At 39.5% G+C, this 27,568-nt stretch overlaps 1 protein-coding gene across 6 annotated transcripts in view; it reads right to left on the bottom strand.

Moving 5' to 3' along the window:
• kcnab2a (potassium voltage-gated channel, shaker-related subfamily, beta member 2 a) overlaps positions 1-27,568 on the bottom strand; it is a 100,528-nt gene that overhangs the window by 41,353 nt on the left and 31,607 nt on the right. For 3 of the 6 annotated variants that reach the window (XM_039799153.1, XM_039799155.1, XM_039799152.1), the window contains exons 2-3: positions 13,602-13,769; positions 10,836-10,877 (exon numbers count right to left, since the gene is read on the bottom strand). In XM_039799153.1, the coding sequence (XP_039655087.1) occupies positions 10,836-10,877; positions 13,602-13,678 (119 nt within the window). In that variant the 5' untranslated portion in view covers positions 13,679-13,769. Of the gene's footprint in view, positions 1-4,617; positions 4,905-6,819; positions 6,875-10,835; positions 10,878-13,601; positions 13,770-22,622; positions 22,644-27,568 lie in introns of those variants that run through there. The other 3 variants (XM_039799156.1, XM_039799150.1, XM_039799157.1) reach the window with 3 other exon arrangements.

Raw genomic sequence — 27,568 nt, 5'->3', positions numbered from 1 at the left:
TATATATATATATATATATATATATATATATATATATATATATATATATATACACACATACACACACACACACACACACAGTAAGTGAAAAATAAGTGAAAGAGATCAGTAAAGTGTGTGTTAAAGTAAGAAAGAGAGACAAATGTTAGGACATGTCTAAGTGATGCTTCATACAACACAGTATACCTTTTTTTAGCGTCATCACAATATCCGCTGGCGCAAACACATATCGCAAAAGGCTGTAACATATTGCAACAGATACTCAGAGATTTTTTGTGTTAGTTGAAAGAAAATATCAGTAGATAACTGCACTTTATAATGTAACTCATTCATTTTATATTCAGTTCAATGTTTAATAAAAGAATGTTGGAAATCATTTCCTTTTATTTGATTTAAATTTAACAAGCATTTGTTGTATTTTAGCAGAATACTGAAAGCAGCAGAAAAGCAGAACTGAGTTCACTTTAATATCTGTTTATTTATTGCAAGTTATATCGTTTTCTCAATATAAAAAACGTTATCGCATGTCGCATATTTTCCTCATATCGTGCAACCCTACTTTAGAGGCAATCAGTTCATAAGAAATAAGAAGCATTGCTCCATGCTGCCACCAAGTGACAGGGCTGCTTTTACATGCTTTAAGTCATATGTTGGTCTAGTTTCAATACCTGGCTAAGCTCAGTAGAAACTGATAAATATTTAAACTAGTTGGTCAGGATGTTCAGCAGCGTAGAGTGCAAAGGGTGATGCAATCATTGTGCTCAGTGCCATATTATGGCACTGGGTGCAGTGGGAGGCCTTTGGAAAGTCTATCAGCTGTTAAAGTGGAACATCAGCACCATCTATTGGGGACCAGGTGTAATTAACACAGAACTCATCAAAGGGGACACTACTTATCACAAGATGACTCAGTGTAATGATGATGTAATATACAGTAACAGTACATCATAATCAAACCTCAACTATGTAATTGCTGTATTTACTTTTTCTTTATTTTGTTGAGGAAAAACTAAAGCGAACAATATAGAACATTTTTGAATTTCTGTCCATGTTTGCTTAAACCTGCATTAGATCTAGGATATGATATCTATGATATATGCAAATATTTTGATAAATAATCATTCAGTTATTTTTCCAGCAAAACTGTTCCAAAACCATTCTCTAGTTTCAGCTTCTCGAATGTGAGAATTTGCTGCTTCTCTTAATTTTTATCTCATTGTAACTGAATACATTTTGGGTTTGGACTATTAATCAGACAAAACAAAACATTTGAAGACATCCCCTTGGGCTCGGACATTTTAGGCTAAAGATCGGTAAATTAAACCACAATGAAAGTAATCATGAGTTACAGCCCTAACCTTCATTGATCTTTTTTTTTTTTTTAAACTAACAACAAATCAAATGACTTAATTCTAGAAGTCGTAGTGGTAAAATGACAGAAAATGAACACCCATCATTGGAGCGCTACTGGAGCTATTTTTTGCCCTTGGTATTACTATGTGGTTGAGTCTAAGCTGCTGAAATAATCCCCAGATGTTTCCAGCACAGAATGCTCTTTTAAACACACTGTGCACTACCTGACCAACACTAAACGGCAGACAGAAAAAGTGTCTGGTGAACATAGTTTAGAATCTAGCAGTTAAACACACATTCTCAGAATTTAAGATAATCAAATAGTGGTCTTACATTCATCAGGTGGCCATAGAATATGAAAATATATATATATGCTTATGTTCCTTAGAGTTTGCTGCAGATGTAAATGACCTGTCCATGAGCCTGTGATGCGGTGTTGAATGTGCACGTGTCAGTTTGTTTTGATGCTTTTCTGCCCCCTATTGGCCAAACCTTGACAAATCCATCTTAACGACAACTAACAAAACAAAGCACTTCCTAGCTGTCTAACCAATGTTATCAAGAAAGTCATTGCAACTTACATACATGCCATTACATACAGGTGAAAAACATTTTTTTATTCAAAGGATCCAAGATATAATGTGTCCACCTGTACATCAAAGCTTTCCACAATGAGCAGGAAAGGCGCACTGAACATCTCGGAACAGTTATGGTCAAGCTCTAGGCATGTATGAACGTCTAAGTGGAGGTCATTTCCATGTCCATTAGTGTTAAGTCACTCCAGAAATCTATACTCCTCAGGTCAACATCCATATAGCGCAAACACGAGACACAAGGCTTCCTGTCTCGCCTCACTGAACACAAGCAGGCTACTTTACCCGCTGCCTGGCTCTTTCAGTCGGAGGACATGGACACTAGGGAAAGTTTTCCGTCGTCCAAATGGTAGGGTTTTGTTTCAAGGGCAACATAATGGAAATAGAGTAATTACTTTCCTTAATTTGAATTACACAATATTTACATCCTTAAAACCATATGATCAGGAATATTTCCACTAGTCCTCATTCACAATGACTAGTATGAGTATTAGATAAAAGACTAATATTTATGTCTTATTGAAGTAATGTTGATTATTCTCATTTAGAGCAGGGAAAATGAACCCTGTGCCTTTTTAGTGGTGTAAAACAATATCTCTGGTTATAGAAGGTCTGCAAAAAACAAAAGGAAAAAAAGTGTCCAAGTATGAGTGCAGAGTAGTGAGCAAGCCAGAGAGTTAAAAAGAAGAGAGACAAACTACAATATAACCTTTTTGCTTGTGTTTGTTGGAGAAGGTGATGGCAGTGCTAAGAATGGCTAAATGCAGCTTAGTATTAATGCTGGCCTGCCTTCCTAACTGCAAACCTGAAATAATGATGAGTTTGAGGCAGAGGTCACAGGAACTTGCTGACCCAATTACAGCACTAATTACAGAATTGCGGGCGATCACGCTACAAGAACAGCGGATCCTTGCAGGTACTTCCTCCTTATGAGCAACCACTCCTGTGGTAAATGCCAATACCTACGGCTAAATACAACACCACAAATAAATAACATAAATCACACAGATATTCTTTACTATGTCCTTTAGATTAAACAGAAGCCAACAAAGATGAACAGCGTTACTATTACCGATATGTAACCAGTATTGATGGTTACTTTAGGAGGCTCTCTGAAGTTTGTAAGTAAAGAACCGCACATGCTCTTTGCAATATTAAACTCCCGTTCTACACACAAGCTCGTAAAGCTGCACCCAAGCCCGTCATGGCCCGGTGACTGAGCCTCTTTACAACAGGGAGCTAACTACGGGAGAGAAATAATGCCAGCACAGTGGTGACATACAACACTGCCTGTAGAGGACAGTAAAACTTGTCACCCCAGACGTGGTAACAGCAGCCAACTATACCTGCGTTCTAGTCAATGGTCTCAGTCAAAAACAACAGCAGCCATGCCTGTGTGTGATGAAAGCTATCCATGTCAACAACAATGACAACATCAGCGTAACAGGTTTTTTATTAGGCAACACAACAGCCGCTCAGCCTGCTGCACAAGCTCAATCCTTTGAACAGCAACAGTCCATAAAATAGGCTATTTGGTTTGCTGGCATTGTGTCAATGACAGACAAAATGAGCAAATGTTTCAAACTGTATCTCTTGATCTGCCTTGATGGTGCATTTCATACTTAATGTTAGTGCATCTATAACTAATCTTTGAAGATATGAGATAAATACATATAAATTCAAGTCTTTGCCTTTGACTTTTGAACTAAAGCATGGCGTACTGACACAGGAAAAAAACATGTTTTGACATACTGCTTTGATACGGCATCGGTGTTGTGACAATATTTCGCATATCAATATCCAAAACATCAACTTTTTTAATGGTCTAAGAAAAGACAATGCAATGGGATTGTAAATGTAATCAATAGTTTATATATTTAAAGAAATGGGTGAATCTTCTCAACCCATAAAGGAAAACTTAATCCTTTGTTTGTGTCAACAATTGTACATTACAAAAATTGGAAATACACTTGCCAAGAAGGCATGAGATGGTAATCCTCCCTCTAGTTACAATATTCAATTAAGATCAGAAAACAATACCACTCAGACCAAGCCAATATTTTAACCTATATTGTAATATTATAACAGCCAAAATCATACACAATATTCAGTCTAATATTACTATATGTATATTTTCGACATTTTGACAGTTTTACTTTGAAATTACAAAGTTATTTCCGTTTCAGTACCTCTTTGTGGAGCAGAATTCTCTGTACGGCAAACGGGAGAGTATCTTTGTGATCAAGGGGAAAAAGAAAAGAAAGTCTGAGTGAGATTTTAAGGGGCCAGGTAACTCCTTACGGAGCAGTCTGTCCTTCCCATGTAGTTGGGCAAATATGCCACCGACCTAGATGATTAAAATAAAACCTGAGCCCCAGTACCTTTGCATGAGTGCAGCAGTCTGACCAGAGGACAGAGGAAGACTATAGTAATATTAACAACGAAACTCATGAATACGTTCCTGACAGCGTATCGGTTTCTGATGATGGCATTTATCTAAATAAAATCAACAGCAAAGGTACAGAACTCAACAAAAACACCTGTTCAGTAGACGCTCAAGTATCTGACCTGCCTGACCATAAAAGCTGCTCTCACCTGCTGGTTCTCAGACCCACCACTGTCCAGGTCCCGGGAGTATCCGAATCCCTGTCAAGCTATGCCCTTCTCTTACCTGTACTTCATGCCTGTCTGATAGGATACACACTCCTCCAGGGCCAGGCCATTCATCTTCAGGAAGTCTTCCATGTTCTTAATCTGAGCGGCGACTCTTTGGTCCCGGAGTCTCTGCAGCTCAGCCGGGTCGGGGGGCCTGGCCGGTGGCTGATTCAGCCCCTGGTCCGAGTGGTAGCGGTTGATCCCGCTCCGGATGCTCTCGCTGTATGTCATAGACAGCATCTTGCCGCTGCCACTGCTGCTGCTCTTTCGAACACCGCTGCTTGCCGCTGCCGGTTTGGGGATCTGCAGGTTTTCAGGAGGACAGTAACTGGACTTGCGCCTGCCGGGAGGCCCCCGGGGGCCACTAGCGTACCCTCCCGCAAACATGCCCCCACCCCCTCCTCCAAATCTTCTTCCTTGTGATGCTGAGGCAACCCGTGCAGTAACGATTAAAGTAGGGACATGGACGGAGCAAGGAGCCGGCAGAGCACAGCCACCTCCTTAAATAGCACCTGCTCCCATAAAAAAACAGCTCTCCTGCTTGGGGCAGCACACGGCCATGCATCCTGTAATCAGAGTCGCACAACATAGCCCCACACCACCCTCCCCTGACAGGTACACAATGGCAGGGTTACACTGATAGGGAGCATTCAGGTGACTTGCTGGTGATTAAGGAGCAGGACCAAAGAAGACACATGCTGCCCGCGAATGGGAGGCATTCAAACATGCACCAAGCAAGAGGGGACGATCTGGTCTCACTTCTTAATTCTGACTGGTCTAAGAGGGAGAGCCAAGAGACAAACTTTCTGAGAGTAGTCAACAATATAATCTGAATGCTTCTCACAAAAAAGGCACAACAAGCCCATCTGGACTAAAAAGAAACAGAAAACCGATGGGCACAAGTGCTAAAATAATCCCCAAACAACTGCACAACCTCTATTGTAGAGTTGGGATTTATTTCAGGTTCAGGGAGCTTAAAGTGATTGTGATTCCCATTTCAAATCGTTTTTTGTTTTAACCATGTAGTCTTCATTCTTCTGTTATACTTCTGCTTGAGTTATTCGTTTCCATTAAGATTCAGATGTACAGAGTGTTGCGCTGAATTTAATCAACAGAGGGCAGCACTGTGTCAGTTGAACCATCACTACAAAAATGCAACTTAATGCTGCACTCCTGAGCACTGGCAACAAAGCCACTTTCTTGATAAAGGCAATAGACTATATGACACTGAGACTACAATTGTATTTTAGTTATGACTATAAATATGACTTCGATGAAAACATCAAATGTAGAGAACAGTGTAACAATTATTACATAAAAAAACAAGAAGATTTCAGTCATTTATAAAAACATTTGTTTGAGAAAAAACAAACATTAAAACACATGCTGAAACTACATTGCAGTATAATCTCTTTCTTAGTTATATCTCATTATGGAACATGGACACCCTATATCCATGTTCATGATTTTGAGCTTATGTGATAATAGCCAAATAATTCATTAAATATTAACAAAAGACACATGATGAAGACTTTCTGGCCTAATATAACGGATCAATCTGAAAATACTTAAAGTGATATTTAGACTAGGATTTTAATATTGGCAATTTAAATAATTACTGAATTAAAAATGCAATGTGTCCTATAATCTGTACCCTGAACAAGAATTACAGGTTGATCAGTTTGGGCCACCGTCAATGCAGAGTTTCTTCTTTATAACTACCTGAGAATAAGGAAATTATATTAATTTTACTGCTGGTTTGAAACATACTATAACCCCTAAACTGTATTAATTTGGCAAATACAACACTTAAAAACAGCACTTTGTTTGCCTCTGTAAAAAAAAAAACAGCACACAGTCACCATAACACTGACATCAAACCTCCATTTAAAACTGAGATGCGGAAATAAACGATTTCAACATACACACTGTAAAAACCTTAAAAAAGGAAATTGAAAAGAAAAGATCAGTCAAACTGTTGACGCCATCCGGACATGACATGGATCTCTCCCAAAAGTTCTATATTCATTTCCCAAATAGCTCTCCCAAATAGCTGGTTACCTACTTAGAGACAGAAGACATAAATAGAGGAGACTTCAAGCTAGGCAGCATGCATCCACACATCCACACACACTCCTCATCACTCGGCCAACCCCTTACACACAAACCATACACACTCCTGATGTGGTCATGAGTGCAAATTTGTCCTCAAACTCACCCGATTTCTTGTGTGTCGGCTCATGAGCGAGGTTGTGGAATGCCAGTCTGCTCTTATAAACACACACTGCAGACAGTGATGAAGCGGATCTACCCAAACTGGGAGTGTCTTACTAGGAAACGTCTAAACCAATTAGTGAATAAGAGAGTGCATTCCTGCCCTCCCCTCACCACTTGGACCATACTCTATCACCACAACCAACACCTCTCCCCCCTCCTCTCTCTGTGAGATCTCGTGGAAGAAATCCATTTATGTCGTTTAGTGGCCCGTCTTGTTTTTGCTAACCGCAGCAAATAATATCAGCCCTGAATAATTCACAAAAGCTTTCGCACTAAAAGCCTCTGATAGTTGTTCCACAGGAAAGAACACTAAGAGCTGGACAATAATGAGGGCCTGAGTGTTGTGTGCACATGAAACACACACACAAACTGACACAGTATCAAGCGAACACCATACCGTACGTATGCACACAGACAGACAAAAACCACCAAGCATGTTCAAGTACTCTCTAACCAAGGAATTATGAAAAGCACGCCTTGCTGCATCTCTCTCCAACACAGGCTTGTGTTCAGGTCAAGGTCAGAATCAGAGTGGGTCACATGATAAGGACTCTGAACACAGAACTGTCTGGCAGGCACCTGTATATGCCAGACTGCTTTTTGTTGATTTTAGTTCTGCCTTTAACTCAATCCAGCCAGACATAATGCTTAAGAAATTAGTTCAGTTAAAAATGAATCCCTTTTTAATTAGGTACTATCACTCCTTTTTGTCAAACAAGCCACAGCAGGTGAAGTTTAACTCCGCCCTGTCTGAGCCAATTACACCTGACTGCAGTACGCAGCACTGGCGCCCCCCCCAAGGGTGTGTCAGTTCACCTCTTCTATTTACATTGTACACCAATGACTGCATCAGCTCTGAGCCAAACCAACATATAGTAACATTTTCAGATGACACTGTCCTTCTCAGTTTGCTTAATAAAAAAAGCAATATAAGCGTCCGCCAAGTTGCTGTGGACAAGTTTGTCAAGTGGTGTGATTCACACCAACTTCATATTAACACAAGCAAAACTGTGGAAATGCTGGTAGAGCCCAGATCAGCTGGAGATCTGAGCCCTGTGGCCATCCATGGTCATGACATCAAGCAGATGTCCTCCTTTAAATATCTAGGAGTGTATATTGATAATGACCTGAGTTGGCGCACACATGTAACAAAAGTCTGTGCCAGAACTCATCAGCGTCTCCACTTTTTGCGCAGACTTAGAGTGTTTGGGTTCTGTAAACATATCATGTTAATCTTCTATAGAGCAACAATAGAGTCAATTCTTCGGTATGGTATTACCAGCTGGTTTGGGAATTTGACAGTCAAATCCAAAACTCAGATTTTCAATCTGGTTAAGACGGCAGGCAGAATTATGGGAACACCTGCACCTCTCAACCCGCAGGAGCTTTTTGATCAGGCAACAATCATGCAGGCTAAGACCATTCTATCTGATAACTCTCACGTGTTGTCTTCAGAGTTTGCGCTATTGAACTCAGGAAAGGTACAGGGTTCCTCTGTGCAAATATAACAGGTATAAGCACTCGTTTGTTCCTCTCGCAGTCAAGCTCATTAATGAGCAGCGATGAACGTATGACTATGAATTCTTTAATGTATATCTGTGACTGAATGTATGTATGGATATGAATGGAGGAATGAATGCACATTTTTAACTGAATGTATGGATATTAATCAGAGGTGTATAGTCCAGGTGCCAGAAAGTAGAAATCCTGTCCAGCAGCTGTCCCAACCATCACTAAACCAGCTCCTCTACCAGGTAGATGAGCTCGTTAGTGAAAACACCTGTTCTAGATGTAGAGGCAGATCCAAAAACATGGCAGGATTTTTACTTTCTGGCACCTGGACTATACACCTCTGATATTAATGAATGGATAAATTAATGTTTTTTATGACTGAATGCATGGAAGCGTATGGAAGTGGGAATGAGTGTTTGTAAGGCATATATGGGAGAACAGAAGAATGTAGGAAGGATGGCTTTTTTTTGCACAAGTATAGAAAATGGTAATTTGTGATTTGCACAGCTCTTTGAGTAGCCCATATGTTTACTGTACAATTGTCTTTTAATTGTTTCAACCCTGTGCTTGTTGTGTCTCTCTGTTGTAACTCTTGCAGCAATTTTTCCCAGTGTCCAAAACAAATTTCTCCTTAGGGAGACTAATAAAAATACTTTGACTTTGATACGTGTAGCTGCTCTGTACTGGCCTTATTAGTTACACAAAGGAAAATTCAAATATATTTTATCAGCATCTCTAACAATTACTTAAACACTAATAGACACCTCTGTATAACTATAAATAAGTACAATAACTGAGTGCATACATATTTGGCAGTACAAAGTAATCCATGGTTACCAAGTAAACTTAGCACTTTTAACCTTTACACTTCCCATGCATTCCCTTCAGCTCTTTTCCGTCTATACCACCCAACACTATCAATCACCCTATACCACTCATAATTCCTACAAACTCTTTCCATACCATTGCCAATTCTCTATTATTTCTTCATTTCTTCACTCCACCATCCAATTTCACATTTTCTTTCATATAGCCTGTCTATTTTTCCTAATCTTCCACCAAATTGTCCATTATATATCTACTGCAAGGGCATAAGTTCATTCCACTAAAAATATTTCCTTTCCCCTCTCATTTTTATTATCCTTTTTATCATTTCCCCTATAAATCAATTTTTTCCTTATATCAGATTAAACTTCTACTAATCCATGCTTTTACCTTGTCAGTTCTTCTTCTATCTATTTCCTTAATTACTAAATTCTATTACAAAATCATAAAACTCATTTGTAATGATCATGTCCTTTTCATGCTGTAACTTGATCTTTCAGATTTACATTTGCATCCTAGTGAGTAGTACCAAGTATGCTAGCCATCATACACTCTTTGTGTGTAAAAAAAAAAAAAAAAAAAACAAAAAAAAAAAAAAAATATGAAGATCCCCCTCATGTTGCTGAGTAAAAAAAAAAAAAACAACCCACCACCACCCCCCACCCCCCCCAAAGAAAAAAAAAAAGAAAAAAGCCCCCACCCCCCCGAGCAGTGGGATGGTTAAAAATAAATTCACCAAAAAATCCGTTAAAAAACAGTGTGCTCATACCACATAGTCAGTTTTCCATAGGGCTCAGGTCTGTCCTCCATATGATCCAATATAGTCCATAAGCAGAAACTAACCTTAAACACCCAAAAAACTTAAAAAGATTTTCCCCCCACCCCTTCTCTAAGAGAACATTGTCTCATCCCTGACAGATAAGGTGGTCGAGGTCAATAAAAAAAATATCAGAGTTTATTTTTATTAATAAAACCCTTCTGTCAAATGTTGAAAGTTACCTGACATTCTGGTCTCAGTGTCATTCCTTTCCTATTCCTATTGTATTTCTACCTTGTACATACATCCATCACCCCAAAATGTCTTCCACGCAAGTCTAGAACTGATACACACACACAATACATACATACATACAAATACAACATAAATTTTATATACACACACACATTAATTATTCTATATTTATACATATTACACTATATATCATATATCATATCACATATATATATATAACATATACATATACATTATATATACATTATATATACATATATATATATACATTATATATATATATATACACATTATATATATATATATATATATATAAAAAATATACACACACACACACACACACACACACACATATATACACAAATACACATATATATATATATATATATACACACATACATATATACATATATACATACATACATACATACATATATATATATATATATATATACACACACACATACACACACACACACACACACACACAAATACATACATACACACACACACACACACGCATACAAAAAAACATACATAAAAGAAAATGCTTCACCTAAACCCTGCTTTGTGACAACAAATTGGCAGACTCAGAGACAAACTGGTACCTGTAGAACTGCAGCTGTCGTTTGGGGCTCCCATAACGAGCGCTGAAGACATCAGGGCAAAGGAGGAAAAAGGAAAGCTTTGATTAATATAAGCAGGAAAAGGAAGAAGTTAGTAGCGGGGGAAATTAGATAGAGACATTAAGGTGACAGAAGATGTTGACTAATAGCCAAAGACACTGCAAAATGTGGAAGAGTAAAGAAGGAGGAAATAAATACTGCATTAGAAATGACACAGATATTGTGTATTAAATATAGCATTTACAAAGCAGTGTTTGTTCAAAATGTTCAACGGATTCAATTATGTTTTCTGGAAATGTCTGAGCAATATGACCCTAACACACAATCACTGCATAGTCTAAACAAAAATAGTTTTTCTACTACATTAAAATTGCAGTTATTAGTGCATGCTTGGAGACAAGATAAAGAATCTTCCAGGTGTTTGCATAAATCCTAAATTTTACAACATCAAAAAATTACAAAAAAAAACTCTTCCCGTACATTTCCTGACTTCCAAAACCAATGTACAAACCTGCATCTTAATTACATCCAGTTACCTGATCTCAGAGTATCTTATCTAGATACATGTTTTATACTCCGATCAAACTATGAGGGGGTAAACTGGATAAGAAACAACTTCAGATATGTTAAGATATTGTTACAACTTACATATACATTAGAATATGTATTTTCCTTTAATGCGTGCCTGTAAGGTTAGGTACAGACAAGTACAAGCCAAACAGCAGTTTTGAAATTAAGTATGTGCCAAAAACACAAGTTATGATCTTTGAGTTCATTGAGCACAAAAAAATATTTTTCTGATCATTGTTTATTAATCTACTTTAAAACACACTACATACTGTAGTTCCTAGATATTAAAAAATAAATTCAAATAGAGCTCTTGAGTTTAGACTAGAAATCACTCAGCTTGGCAAAGCCCTAGTTGAATCTGCCACCTGCACCTCTGAGGAATCATTGTGTATTAAGCAAGACACTACAGCATCCATGACCTATTACTGCTTTATTTCATATGGAGTGCTTCCCTCAATAAAACTTTAAAGTGTAAACGCATGTGCTAATGCAAAATACTAAGAGTCAAACATGACAACACAGAAAAAATAGTAACTATAAAACAGAATTGTAATATTCCATTTTCACATAAATATTTGACAGGGAGTGTTACCCAGGCATTATGGGGCTGCTATACTGTGTCCCACATCTTCCCAGTAAAGGCAAATCAAAATGTTATGTCAAAATCCCATCCACATTTATTGTTATGTTACTCAAATAAAAGTCAAGAGTCAAATAGCTTTAATAAAGTATCGCAAAACCTAAAGCTGACAGCCACTGCTGCCCATCTGGCCATAATTGAGGCAATGCGAAACACGCCATGAAGCCACTTGAGAAGAAGAACGGAACAGATGCTTTTGAAGCTGATGGGTCTCTGGCACCACATGGTGGCGAAACATCAGAGTGCAGGATTAGGTTGGGGGGTCAATATGTCCATGACGTTCCACTTCCGGGATTGCTCCAGATTTCACTAATTTAGGCCGGATATCCGTTGCCTTGGACTTTCTTTGTGCTGGCATTTTAAACTCAGGTCGATTTATGAGGACTACGGTTAACCTTAGTCCTCATAAAGGTAAATCCAGACAGCTAGCTAGATTAAATGTCCAATCTGAGTTTTCTGTTGCACGACTAAAACAACTTTTGAACGTACACGTTCCACCAAAACAAGTTCCTTCCCGAGGCTATTTTGCAGAGGCGCAAGTGCTCCGTACGGCGCTTAGCACCGCCCAAGACGATTGTGATTGGTTTAAAGAAATGTCAATAAACCAGAGCACGTTTTTTCTCCCATCACGGAATGCTGTGTGGACTAGCCAGACCCTCCTCCGCAGCGCTGGAGGAGGGTCTGGCAATGTGAGACTAGGGGGGTCAGGCACGTAATGGTTAAACCCCTACGGAATAAACATTAATCGTGATGTCCATGGTAGTGATCTAAACAATGTCAAGTTTGCATGTGTATGTGTGCCACAAAGACAGTTTTTGTACTTATTCTTGGTTGCACTTCAATAATTCTTTAGCGGTCTGGGTTTGGCTTGTTTTGTTGAGATCACAACACACCTCATAAACATATTTCACCTAATAGTAATTGACCAAACATTTTGACTGCTGCAAGGTTTTAGGTGATAATTAGAGTAACTATGAGACACTGAACACACCTCAATGTTTTTTTTCTTCTATCTAAACAGTGTTGCACACCAGACAGCAACACAGGTTACGGGTTCCATTTACTAAGTAAGCAGCTTGGCAAAGTGCTGCATCATGAGCATGATAATGTAATAATGTCCTTTTTTGGGTTGCTTTGCAGTGTAGGCAGTTGTTGCCAATGATGGAATAGCAACTTTTTTTGTAGGCGTTTCTGCCATTAAATAAGGCTTTCACCATCTGAAGGGACATGCATGTGCATTTGTTGAACAGCCAATAGGAAAGCCCTCTCTCTAAAATGATCTGTGATTGGCCGAAGTCTTCCATCACAGGCTAGATTTTCTAAAGCCTGAGAACAGAGCCAAGAGGAGGTGCAGTGGTCTAGTTGTCTCTCAGACCACTTAAATTACAATATGCTGAAAGGTCATTATGGAATGTAGGCAAAAAACCTTCCTACCCCAGCTTTAATTGATACATCTTCAGTAACTGGAATATGAGCATACATGCAAATGTATGGAAATGGGTTGTGTCTGTGTACATAGTATACGCCCATAAACTCACCTGTAGATCATTCCCGGTGAGCCAGTCTGTCGGAGGGAGAGGCGAGCAGGGGAGTCTGTGGTAGATTCAGGATACATGGAGGCAGGAGGGAGAGGGTGTGGCCAGCCTGCCGGGGGTGGTGTTCTTTCACCGGGACCTCAGGGTACAGTTTATCACCAATCAAGGCCTCTGGAAAAGGAGAGACCGTATCCTTGTGTTAGTCAGTGGCGGGGTTTTTGTTTCTGCATCAATATAACCTCAGTGTTTTCTGACACACACAATAGTTGACCAGCCCTCTCAATTTTTCATGTTTTATTTACCATTTATCTATTTAACCATCATTACAACAAAAAACCCATACTCTCTATATATAAAATAAGCCATACTATGAAGATCCCCACAGCCCTCTCAGTCCAGCCCTATTTCACATCTGTGGGTAACAATGCACCCACAATAAGGTCAGAAGAATGAAAAGGCTACTCCCACCCAACCAGTAAAATAGTAATTCACATATCTAAGGCCAAATGTCTTTGTTTTGTCTTTTAATGCTGTTAATCTGTCACATCACTGGCAAGAATTGTGGTCAAACATATCATTTTCACCCATTTATTCTCCTCAGTCCCCATGTATATTAATCACAGTGATGGACTGCATAGATTGGAGAACACTGAGGCAAAAAGTAAGGCAACAACAGGTTATGCCATGCGACATCTCACATTAATGGTCTACAATTTCCACATTATCCGGTCCTGTAACCAGTTAGGAATGTTCAACCACTAACACTAAAAGACTGCCAATGAAAATACCATGTGTATAAGGATCAACACGTCACATATCAGGTCAAGAGCATAAGTAGGTATTTAAACAATATCAGGGAGTCTCGGCTCCACAATGACCCTGCCTGGAATTACACAACCGGCCGGGCCACCCAGTTGATCAATGGCCATTTGGTCTAAAGCAAGGTGGATCTCAAGTCTCTTCTAAGCAAAGAGTAGTGCACGGGTAGTGCAGGATGTAGGGGTGGTAAATCATCAGCTAACCTCATAAGGGACTAGATTCAGATTTCCTTTAACACAATTTCAAATGTTGCAGCATGGAAGATTACCAAAAGGTGATCCGATAAATGTGCCACTTGTGAGACCATGTCCCTTTTGTTTTGGTCTTTGTTTCCTTGTAATTTTGGAACTGAACATCAATATAAAACTATATTAAGTAAAACATGAACTTGAAAATTATAGTCAGGAAGAGAAGGGTAAGTAAATTTCTTTGACATTGTATCACCTTTTTCAAAGGATTGCTACATGCCTCCACCACTAGATGGAGACATGTCCTCACTCTGCAGACATGAGCTGAATAAATAAATGAGACCAATGTAACCTCTGTAGTTTCTCCCAGCTTTGAGTTAAAGATTTTAACATATTTGCAGTAAAGGCGTAGTATACCAGTCTGGAATACAACTATGTATTAAGAGTGAAGGATAATCGCATCACAACACAGAAAAACACTCTGGTCCTTCGGTAAAATACATCACAAAGCCAGGCAGACAACATGCAGCCCACATATATTAAGATTATACTTTAGCATCCTGGTGTACTGTACATATGTGTGTGCACATCACGACAGCAAACCGTGGCTGATCCACTGCTGAGAGACTTAATTCTATTAATAATTCAAAGTGTCTGGCCACTGCTGCAGAGAGGGCTATAGGAAGAAAGCTGAGCATCAATGAGGGCTGGGTGGGTCGTTACTTAGGTTTAAAGATTAACACACATTTTGAATACCTCATCAGAACATTTCAAGTCAACGTGATGGCCTGAGAGGGAGGGGAGTGGCACTGCTGATATTTTAGCCCAGTTTACTTGAGTGGATAAAATCAAATGAGGAGAGCCGCATAGAGAGTGGCATCTATGTCACCCTGACAAAGCCTTGAGTTGAGCAGCACATGCTACCCTATTTCACCAGTGGCTGCACTCACATGAGTCATGGCTTGTAACTGACATCATAATGATAACATGAAGGTGACTTTCTCTTCCCATCAATTTCCCAGGCGGCAAATAAGGTACCCCATGTTCCCAAGGTCTTATTTAACGCTCCCTGCCCATTAATTTTAATTATGACGCAATGGGACACCGGTCAGACCTGCTATCAGGTGATGATGATGGCATGACCCTGATGGGTAAAACAATCTGCTAAATCCTCTTGGATTATCTGTCATTGGTGCAGATCAAAAGGATACGGTGGGTTGAGTGGGGGGTTATGAAAGTACTTCAAGTAGTAGGGTATATTGTAAGGATTTTCTGCTTTCCTCTGATAGTAACTCAAACTATCCACTAAGTTAATCACATACACAACCACTACCTTATCATAATTGCTGGCAGCAGCACTAGTTACAATATAAAAAAGGATAATATTATGAGATTATTTTAAAGTTTTACGCAGCAAGGACATGATACCGATCCAAATAGAAGATGTCGATGATTTTAACAAGCCAGACACAATCAAATTCCAACACAATAAGAACATACTCAAACTCATGCATAGTTGTGTTGCAGTTAAAGTTGCATTTGGGTCTATTTGTACTGTAGTTTTGCTCAATTATACAAAGAAAGATAGTCACGCAAACTATGTCATATCTAGGGAACAACAATGATTGGTCAACACCTGAACTTTAACATTAGGCAATTACCAGCACCACTACATCACAAAACAAAAACCCTACAGTGGAGTGCCTTGAAGTGAACAGCGGAGTGGAACCTGACCTGTTCAATAAGTGAATGTTTGCATAAATTAGGGCCAGTGCCTACTTTTGCCCTCTCTACAGTTTAATGTCGTAGGTTATCTGCTGTTTTAGCGTTCAGATACTGTACAAAACATTTTGTGTTTACACCTGATCACTGACTGTGGCACATTGCAGAGCAATGCACCAGTCCCTCACAGAGACGATGCCTGTAGTGAGCTGCAGTTGGAGAGGATGCTGCTGCTGCTGCTGACGACTGCAGCAATGCGGTACACTACAGGCTCGTCCTGGCTCAAGTTAGAGGGCTCAGATTTACTGCACTAATGGTCCAATGTGCACTATGCAGATTAAAACTGCAGAGAGACAAAGAGATAGACACACGAAGCACAAAGAAAATTGCAGAGTGAAAGGAGTCAATATTGGAGTAGAACCGCCCTGTTTCCTATCTGTTGATTAAGATATACTGTACATTCAACATAAAAAAGTAGAACTATGCTTGCTGTGAAACAACACGGTCATCTGCCCCCGTTAACATTTCTTCTTTATTGCATTAAGTAAAGTACAATGTTTTTAACCCAAATTGGCTCTCTGTCAAATACAGAGGAATCCATCAGTGTCATCTGACAAGCCTTCAAAATGTACCTCTCACCGGTACCCTGCAGCAGGTAGCAACCCGCCCACACCAACGCAGCCACTTGCATTTTTTAAGTAGTGTCATTGTTTATCTGAACATGGCCTGAAGCATCGAGAGTTATGTGTTTTCAAAGTGTGTAACATATAATTTCAAATTGTCTTACTGCAATACAGCACACAGGAATGAGCACTATTTATCAGCCTAAATAAAAATAAAAATAAACTCTTATAGCATGAAGGCTGCAGGTTAATGAAATATTTCTAATCAGCTTATATTATTTAACACCGATTGGGGTCATTACATCATCATTAGTAGTATTATGTACTCATTAGTTACCTTTAAACATCACACAAATATATTCCAAAATCATTACATATGATTTTTTACAGTTAATTGAAACATTGTGCTAATTCCCTGCAGTTTTTAGTAAATGATCTCAATAATGGTGGCCAATGTTATATCCAATGCCTTGTTCAGTACAGATCTTAGTCTCAATAACTTCATTTTAGGATCCTAATCTTGTTTGTTCTTGTCATATAGTTGGGTAAAAAAAATTATGAACTTCAAGGCTTTTTAAAATTGTCCAATATGGATATCCGTATCCGATTTAAAAACGAGCTATAATGGAAACTACAGATGTATTACATTACAGCCGGAGAGGGGTGGTAGTCAAAGAAGAAAGATTGGGTAGAATCAGGGAGCTGTTGCCTTGTTGTACCTGATAAACTGAAGCCATTAAAAAGACATGCAGCTCTATAGGCCCTGTTAAGCTCATCTCATACGCCCCAATCTCTTCCAAACAAAATGCAAAATTGAGTCACAAAAGGCTGCTCTTCACTCCTTCCATCTATAAATCCACCTACACCTAGCCTAAGTGAATTCCCTCTTGAGACAGGGCTTACGTGAGCAAGGCAAGCAGGCAGGCAGTGCTGGCCTGGAAAGCACAGCACGGTGTTGTGTAGTATGTTGGCAGCTGCGGAAAACACACAGACCCGAGCAGATGGCTGCAGAAGAGGGAGACAGGCTAACAAACTGCCAGGGATATCCTACATGGGAGATCAGTCAGGCAGAGAGAAGCAAACCCAACCTCGTTCTCCATCAGGCTACAAAGAGTATTCAGACGGAATCTCCTCTTCTTTTTTTAGGGACATCTATCTAAGGATTAAAGTCAAAACCATGAAAAGATGTGATCCATGTCGGAGCATCCTCTTTACTCTCATCAGACAGTTTGTGGTTTCATAAATCGTCTCCTCTCTGTTAAGCTGTGGAGGGCCCTTGATTACAGAAACAGTGCAGGTCACTGGCTGCCAACAGAGAAAAAAGCTAGCAGCAATTTGCATGAATAGCCTATTTATACAGCAAACTTCTGATACAAATCCTCCTCCTCCCAGTTAAAAGAAGTTAAAAGCGCAACTGAGACTTCATTAAATTCTAGGACAGCTGCAGCTGTTTTACACACAGAGGTTTATCACGTTATGATAAACTTTAAACCATGCCCATCATCAGCTGCTGTGACTGAGCCTAGAGGTCAGCTGCAAAGGTCTAATGTAGAGCATTACCGTATTTTCCGGACTATAAGTCACACTTTTTTTCCTACTTTGGCTGGTCCTGCGACTTATAGTCAGGTGTGACTTATATATCAAAATAATATAATTAATAAGCTTTTTGTGTATAAATAAGCCATAAAGTAACCTATGAAGTGTAGTGCATATCTCCCACTAGCTGGTTATTACACAGCATGAGATGTATGGTCCCAGGTTGCCTGTATCACTGACAGCATAAAGATGAATCTGCATCTTTATGTCCTTGCTCAACATTTCCTTTATGCTCATTAAAATACAGTGCTTCAGAAGCTCCTACAGAAATACCATCCATTACAAACACAAATCAGGTTTACAGATCACCTGGAAAGATGAAAAGCTTGAGTAGCATTTCACAAGCGAGTTGGCAAGGGACTGTACTGCTAACTTGGGCCTGTGAAGCTAAAATGTAGCTTTTGCTTGCACTGCAGGGAAAGAACATGCTGCAGTCAACCAGGCGCACCGAGTGGCACACTGCAGTGGAAATATATAACCATCTTCCTCTTGTTCTGGGTCTATCCCAGCTCTCCCTTTGCACACCAAATACAAATAAAGACAATGACAATTAGGGCTTTTATGAAGTGTTTCTGTCTCATGCCGGCTTCACAACCCTGCACTTGGCAAATGGTTTTTGAACTGAAAGTGTCCAAATAGACCGGACAACGACTGAGGAGCTTTAGGTTGAATCATGATGTTAGACTTCCCTTTTTTACCATGTACTCTAGGGCTGCACAATATATCTTTTTTTTTTTATAGTCATCACAATATCAACTGGCACAATAAACATCATAAACATAGTGAAAGGCTGTGACATATCGCCAAAGACACTCAGACATTTCTTGTGTCAGTTAAAGGTCCAATGTGTCAGAACTTCTCCCATCTAGCGTTTAGATCATAGATCGCGATCAACTCTCGCACCACGCAGTTCAAAGTACGTATTACAGCTACGGTAGCCTTCACGCTTCAAAAAGCCGGTCTCTTGCTCTTTTCAATATCCTTTTTCTTTTTCTGGGTGAAGGAGACTCCTGTTCCTGAAATTTGGATTTTGAATACGTGTGGTCCTCCAGGTTTCCTTCTTCAAACTTGCCGGGGCCGGGAAGCTACGATACCCATTAGCAGCACCTGTGAGTTTATCATGTGACAGCGAAAACGCGAAAGGCCGAGCAGTATGTCCTGTATGTCCCTTACCGGCTAATGTAGTTCAAGATGTCGCATGAATATGGATAATAAGATACATAATTACGTAACACTTTACTTGAAGTTTTCTACATAAGAGTGACATGACACAGTCATGAAACATGAACCCTAACCCTAACTCCAACCCTAACCATAACTTGTCATGACAAAAACCGAATGACAATAACAAAGCGTTATGTCATAAACATGTTTATGACTTGTTTATAATGTTTTATGACACGTTCATGACAGTGTCATGTCACTCTTATGTGGAAAACTTCAAGTAAAGTGTAACCAATACATCACATAAAATCTTGTGAAATCAGTTTGACTTGAATGACAAAATGATTGGTTATCAGCACTTACATTTACTTCACGTCTGTTCAAGGTGGAGCTTTCAACTCTAAAATAATGCTGGATAGTTGAATGAATAATAATGCATCATATTTTAATTGTGAAATGTTGTGAGTAAAACCTGAATCTGCAACATAACCAGTAACATTTCTCTGTCAGGTAAATATAGCAGTACAAGGTTTCCTTTGAAGCCTTCTGTAAGTTATTTCCAGGTACACGGTTCTGGAGAAAGCCGCAGGCAGCAGTACCAGAGGCCAAGCAATCGGCCCAGTTAGTTCTGCACTAGTGTATACAATTAAACTGATCATTTAAATAGATTGTTTAATAATTCCCAAGGTTTTTTTATGCATCTTCCTTACTTCTTCACATATACAAGCCCTTGATACCTCTACTATTCCATTTTCCAGCCATACAGGATTCAGTCTTCTCCCTCAGGGTGCTACCGTGCACTCTGATGGATGCGGTTTCGAACATACGGGAAAAACGGACAGTATGGTCCAGAGTTCCTATTGAAATCTGGTGCAAATGCAGTAAGTGGCTGGCGGCTCTTAGAACAGATTCTGAGTGGCCCCAAGAGAAGCAGCCTGCGGCGAGTAACAATCAACACACACACCTTCTGAGGAGTAGGAGTAGAAAAGGAAAATAAAAAAAACATTGCCGGAAAATAAGGAATGGGACAAGAAAGAGGAGGAGGAGAAAGTAGAAGAGAAAACTGCAGTTGAGCAGACGTGGGGAAAAAGCTGGTCCAGGGAGACCCCGTGCTGCAGAACAGCAGTGCTTTGCATCATTCCTCCCACTGTTCGTTTTCTCTCTCTCTCTCTCTCTCTCTCTCTCTCTCTCTCTCTCTTCTCTCTCTCTCTCTCTCTCTCTCTCTCTCTCTCTCTCTCTCTCTCTCTCTCGTCACATATCCTTCATTCTTGTTTTGGAAGTAATGATCATTATGGATTATACAGAGGTGCAAGCTAATTATAAAGATATGTAGAATGTATGCAATGTTCCATTTCATTGATAGTATGTTGTATTTAATTACACTGTTTCAAACTAATGCAAATCTGCAATTTTTAGAACGTTTAGAAAATATAACCCTATGACTAGATGCACTATTAAAAGACCTGCAGAGTGCCAAAGTGCCGAGTTTTGCCACTGACAGCATGTTAGACCACTCTTAATATGAAATATTAAACAAGCTCCTTTCTTCTCTTTTCAATGGTTTCTTGTTTAAACATGGGGCAATTTCACTACAAGAACAGGTAGAGACAATGCTGTCGGCCTTCTACAGATATTTTAAAAACATTAAGCTTTTATTTGACACCAAAATTAACTAACAATTTGTTTTTAAACAGGAGTTTTGTGTTTGTCTTGCTGTAAAAAAAAAAAAACTCAGCCAGGACAAACGGCTATTTTCGCTATACAACAACTGGCCCCAACAAATCAAAAGTATTACACACAGTTTGATTAGATCAGACTAGATGTGTTGGACATATCTTGGACACATTAAAAAGAAAAAAACATGTACAATCACAGCTCCCACCTGAGGTCATGGTGGTGTTCCTCCAAAATTTCCTATCTTCCTCTGTCCACTGTACGACAGTGTCCCATACATAGGCTTTAATCTACAACAGTATTTAATGGAGGCATTGTGACAAACTAGCAAATTACACATCCAGTATAACCACCCACTCACCAACAGTCCTCACTCACACAGTCTATGCTACTTTGCCCACTCAATGTGGCAATGTTGACAAGGATGACCAATGCACTCAGTCACACAAACATACTGTACATGTGACAAAGTGCATGCACATTCCTGACTACAAGCAGGGTTTCTTCAATATTGGTTAGATTTATGTGCAGGTAAACAAATTTTTTTAACAATTTTGTGTTGGATTTATGTCCGTCATGCAGTGTACTGTTGTTCCAGTTTCCTGTCATTGTACCAGACAGTGATCGACCAATATGGGTTTTTCAATGGCAGGTTCCAACATCAAAAGAGCAGGACGACTGATGGCCAACATGTAATAGCAATTTCGTGTTGTTGTTTTGTTTATCTGATAAAATACAACAATTTAATTATAATACCAATGAGACACAAAATTGCGGAACTTAACTAAACATTAATTTAACACTTTTATTTTCTGCATTGTCTGTTTGCATTAGTAGATCTGCACTGTGTCTGCAGTGCACTGATTAGGCTATGAATTAAAAAAAAACTAAATAAATGTCTGCAGATAATCAAAAAACTAAACTGTATAGAATAAGAATAATAATAATAATACTACATTTTATTTATAGGCACCTTTCTAAACACTCAAGGTCACCTTACAAAATCAGCAATAAAACATTCAATCCATTAAAAAGCAATCAGAGAAACGCAATAAAATATCATGATAATACTATTAATTAAAGAACAAGAAAAAGGGTGAAAAATGAAAAAGTTTAACTGCATTTAACAGCATTTAACAGCACACAGCGGCATTTTCTTTTTTCTAAGAGAGAAGGAATATTTGTAAACTTGCATGAATACAAAATAAATAAACAGTTAGGGCAGCAGCATCTCATACCTTCTGCAAAATGAAAGCTACTATAACAAAGTCCTTCCCCCAGGGCTCCAGACTGCATTTTGCGACCATTCTTTTTCAACAGTGCAAGTATTTTTTACAACTACTTGCACTTTTTTTTTTCATGTTGAAAAACAGATGGGAGGGAGTCTGCCAGAGTTGGCCAATGTGTGTGAGAGAGGGAGGGTCTGAGAGTGATTAGTTAACTGCGTGGGTAACATCAGCTTACTTGTGTGTTTTGCTGTTTGTGGCATTACAATCATCGTCTGTAAAAGTCAACCATGGCAAAACATGCACATGCAGTTGCACAGCGCCGTTGTTACCATGTTTCTGTGAAGACCATGACATCGCAGTCCATAATCCATTATGAGTTGTGATCCGCAGCCGAAGTTCATCCATTTTGTTTGCTAAAGACCGTACATTGGCGAGGAAAATGCTGCGTAGTGATAGCCAATAAGGTGTTAGCCTAACATTAGCCCTCCTCTCTTCCCCCCCTACTAGGTTCACGGTCTCAACCCCATCTGCGCATCGTCGTCCACATTTTTACTCAGTGTAGTCTCGGTCTCAGACACTTGGGTGAGAGAGGTAGAGGTGTGACAGAAAGACCGCTTCTATAAAAACAAAAATACATAATGGCTGCTTTGCCTGGCCAAAAGCGAACCGCACGTTACTTTAATGTTGAGTTTAAATACACAGTTGGTGATCAAATGTCTAACTATTTATCTCGTCAAAACAAACAAGTGCTTGCGTGTTTTGAGTATCGTGACCTCCTCTCTCTCTGGCTCACTCCTCTGGGTGTTAGATACTTAGATAGATACTCCCCTTTCCGTGGAAGTTTCACCTTAAAAATGATTGATTGCTATTTCAGTGTTTAAAAAAAAAAAAAAGAGAGGAGGGAGAGCCAGTATGAGGCAGATGCAGTAATGCAGTACACTGACAGTAATAATACTTTGTTTACATTTCTGAATATGCACTTGTTAAGCACCATTCAATTAAAATGTGACTGAACTGAAATAAAATGGGTGGTGATGGTGCAGTGGATATGACACATGCCTTTGGTGTGGGAGACCTGGGTTTGATTCCCACTGCGATACATCATCCAACGTGTCCCTGAGCAAGACACTTAACCCCTAGTTGCTCCAGAGGCGTGCGACCTCTGATGTATAGCAATTGTAAGTCGCTTTCTATAAAAGCGTCAGCTAAATGACATGTAATGTAATGTAATGTAAACAGCACATTGTATTTTCTGCATTTATTACCAAAGAATAAATCAGTAATACAGTTAAAATGGGGAAAATGTGAAAAAAATGCCTTATTTTCAGTTAGGGGCTACAGTGCTCCTATTAAAAAAAAAGTTAGTCTGGAGCCCTGTACCCTATTATGTACAGCACAAATATTTTCACAACACAAAAAAATATTTGGTACTACTTCCTACTTTGAGACTTTATGACATTGAAGGGAGGGAGAGGGGTAGGCTTGAGCGATTCAGCGACTGTCTATCACTCAGGGCTCACGTTCACTGTGGAAGTTCACTGAATGAATCACTGGATCACTCGCTCAGTGAATGAGTGTATCCCTGTGAACGAATCACATTCGCTCGAAACTGAAAGCTCAACTGAACCTGACTGAGAAATGAACAGATTGTTTCAGGAAGCGATTCAGTTCAGTTTTTTCACCCAATGAATCGTTCGGGAATGACACAACACTTCAATTTATAGGATTCATCTTGTCTCGTAGTGCCATTGCTTTAAAAATCTTGTTTAGTTGTAGGATATAACTTGGGACGTGGCACATCCCTAAATAGATAAAAAGTAAACAACAGAATGTCAACATAAGACGCATGCAAAAAACTCCTGGCAGATACAACCAATGAGACTACTTTAAGTCCAGCTGGGCGCCATACTGTGTCTTTGAAATAGCAGTAAAACCCTGAAGATTTGTGGAGCACAGACATATCTGCCTGTCTGACATAGTACTTGTAGTTCACACAGGCTTTAAATGCCATGCCAGCTGAGGGAGGTTTGCGGCCTTCGTTGTGGTCATCAGCTGTGAGACTGTGACAGTCTGCAGCATTACGTCCTCTTTTAGCCATCATTGGAACACCAGGATCACATGCAGACAACAGAGAAAATCCTCCTGTATATTTGAATTAAGTGCGCATATGTGTGCAGATCTGACTCACTCATGGATGACTTGGCAGGGTCACTTTCGACACATACCACCTCAGGACACTTCTGCAGCTGCTCTTTTATAACAAAGCACTGCTCCTTACAGCAGCTCCAGAGTGGAAACATCATTCACTTATCTTCATGAGTCTAGCATTTGTACTCCAGAGGGTACTGCAACTAATTGCTTAATAAATTTACTCTACATGTAGCATGACTCAATAGGCCTATTGTAAACACAAAACTCCTGTATCTCAAACAGCTGGTTATTGGCTCGTTTTTATGTGTGTTATGGAGGCGGAGAATTGCCTACAAACTGAATCTGAGTACCAACACGGGAGCTGCAGTGCAGCCAGCATATGAAATACACTGAGCCTTCCGTCGAGAATGTAGGACAAACTTAATGGCTACATGCAAGTGCCCACACAATGGCTAGTGTATAGATCCATCTAAGCATGCTTTACCATAGTAGCTATTTGAGTTTCTATAGGAAGACCGAAGGATGATTGACATCAATAGTCCATCTCCCTCTTTCTTTTTCTGCACAACCATAAACACACTCACAGTACATCAGACTACCTACAGAAACCAACAGGGCTCCCGCGGTCAAGCATGAAAACAGCGCCAGGTTTCCTGAGGCATAAAGGGTTAACGTCACCCTGTTTATTCATGGCTGTTGGCCTGCCCATAGTCTGTGTCACAGACAATCACTGTGGAAGTTCAAGTGTTTGTTTACCAACTGATTTTTTTTGTGTCCCTGAAGCAACAACAGCTACGCTCTAAGAAGAGAGGGCTTCTATGTGTATTAAGGTAATAGCACTTGTTTTCATCCTGTGTGTCAGTGCAATGTGTCCGGGTGCCATCTGTACTGTTACATTAACCTTGGTAAACCATGAGGCTAACAGCGGGCAACGTGTAGAACTGTGAAATACTGCTCGCAGCAGTGTTGTAACATTCAATGTGTGCATTTGCCTGAGGTCAGTTGTTACTATTCTATTATTGTTATATCTTCTCAGCCACGCAAGTCTATATCTTTTCTGTGTACGAGAGGTTGTGTTCTCCTTCTACAATATACTGACAATAAAGCCATTGGAAATCTTCAGAACGGAAACTTAACATGTTGACTGAAATTTGATTTTTTAGTTTTCATTCATTCATTAAAAGGTACACTGTGTAGTGTTTGAAGTATTTTATTAGCTAAAATCAATGTCTTCATTCATAAATACTGTATGTCCTCATTGGTGTAAAATTACCTCTGCCAATGAGCTGACTTGTCCTAATAAGCGAAGAATTTCTTATCTATATTTACATTGGATGGGCAACTCCAAGGAGGCTTCCATGTCGTTCCGCCATTTTGAAAAACTATAAATCGCTGAGAGGGACATAAAGCACTAGCCTACTTGTCTAGTAAGGCTGAGCAATTTTATCGATTCTGCGATATAAATCGATATTTTTTCCCCCAAGAAAGTATCGATTTTTAAGCCGCGAGTATCGATACATAAGTCCCATTCAAATCCCCCGTGTTTACCCCCGTTCACGTTGCAGGAAGAGCGATTTGGTCAGCCAGCCGCTAGTGTCGCTGTAGAGCAGCCAACGTCAACTGGCGCCCCGCCGCCAAAGCTTTTAGTCTGGCCCGCAGAATAATCATGAATTCACAAAATGTAAAGAGGAAAAAATGCGTTCTGTTATTTATCATTTCAAGCATTTAGAGCAAAAACCCAGCCCCCTGTATTTACATCTGTATTCACATGCCGGGATTCTGTACAGCAATGCCCGAGCTCCACACACACTGCTGAGCCGAGATGTGTGTGCGTTAAAGGTTAAAACGCGCAGCACCTGACTGGGAACGATACAGAGTTACCAACGGCCGCTGGGGCGGATGAACTCCCGCTGGTCTCTTTTCTGTAAATAGGCTACAATTAAACCTTCGTGAGTAGAAAGTCAATACTTATCAATACATTCACCTGTGTAGACCGGCATAAACATGTAGAAAGCGATATTTCAATCTGCTCAGTCCACCGCGCTGTTTTACGCAAACACAGCTCTACTCTGCAAATAGCGAATTTTTACAAACAAGCTAAAACAAAAGCTGTCTGTTTTTAGTCTAACTGTTTATCTTAGGTTGCCGGGAATCTGGAAATTTTGACAAATTCTTGTAAACCTCACTGCTGGCTGAACAAACCAAACTCTCCGCTAGAGCGGACAATCTGGAGCTACTTAATATGCACGTGAATGACACGATCGTTATGATGATGATGATTGTTGTATTATTTTGCAACATCGTTTCATTGCAAATGAGGCATACATGACGAGTGCATAGCCTGCTTATCAGTCCATTCATCATTAAAGCTGGGCTTTTCCACGTCAACTTTTCACTTCAGCGTCTTTGACAGTGACATGTTTACCTGATAACAGCCTTTCTTTCTGCAAGCATTTTCCACCAATCAGGATGCTGCATACTACAACAATGTTTCCATAATCACAGACTTTAACCATCACTCCTCAGTGAACTGCCTCCTAGTCTGAGATCTTTTCTAGTTAAAGAGCCAGTTATCATTATGGAGTGTCCATGTTTTTTAGGAGTTTGCTCACACTAATACATGTAAAAAAAAAAATTAAAAAAAAAAGTAGCATTAATTCAGTAAGAAAGTGAAAATTTCGAACAAGAATAGGCGTATTAGGTATAAATTCATTTTATTTTCTTTATTTGAAAGTCCGGCTGCCAGAGTGCTTAGAAAAATTCTGAAAAAAATGTAGTTGATGATCCCTGCTGTAGACTCTCTG

This window comes from Perca fluviatilis, chromosome 4 (genome assembly GCF_010015445.1).
Source record: "Perca fluviatilis chromosome 4, GENO_Pfluv_1.0, whole genome shotgun sequence".
In the NCBI taxonomy this organism is placed as follows: domain Eukaryota; kingdom Metazoa; phylum Chordata; class Actinopteri; order Perciformes; family Percidae; genus Perca; species Perca fluviatilis.
This window is presented reverse-complemented; position numbering and strand designations above follow the sequence as displayed.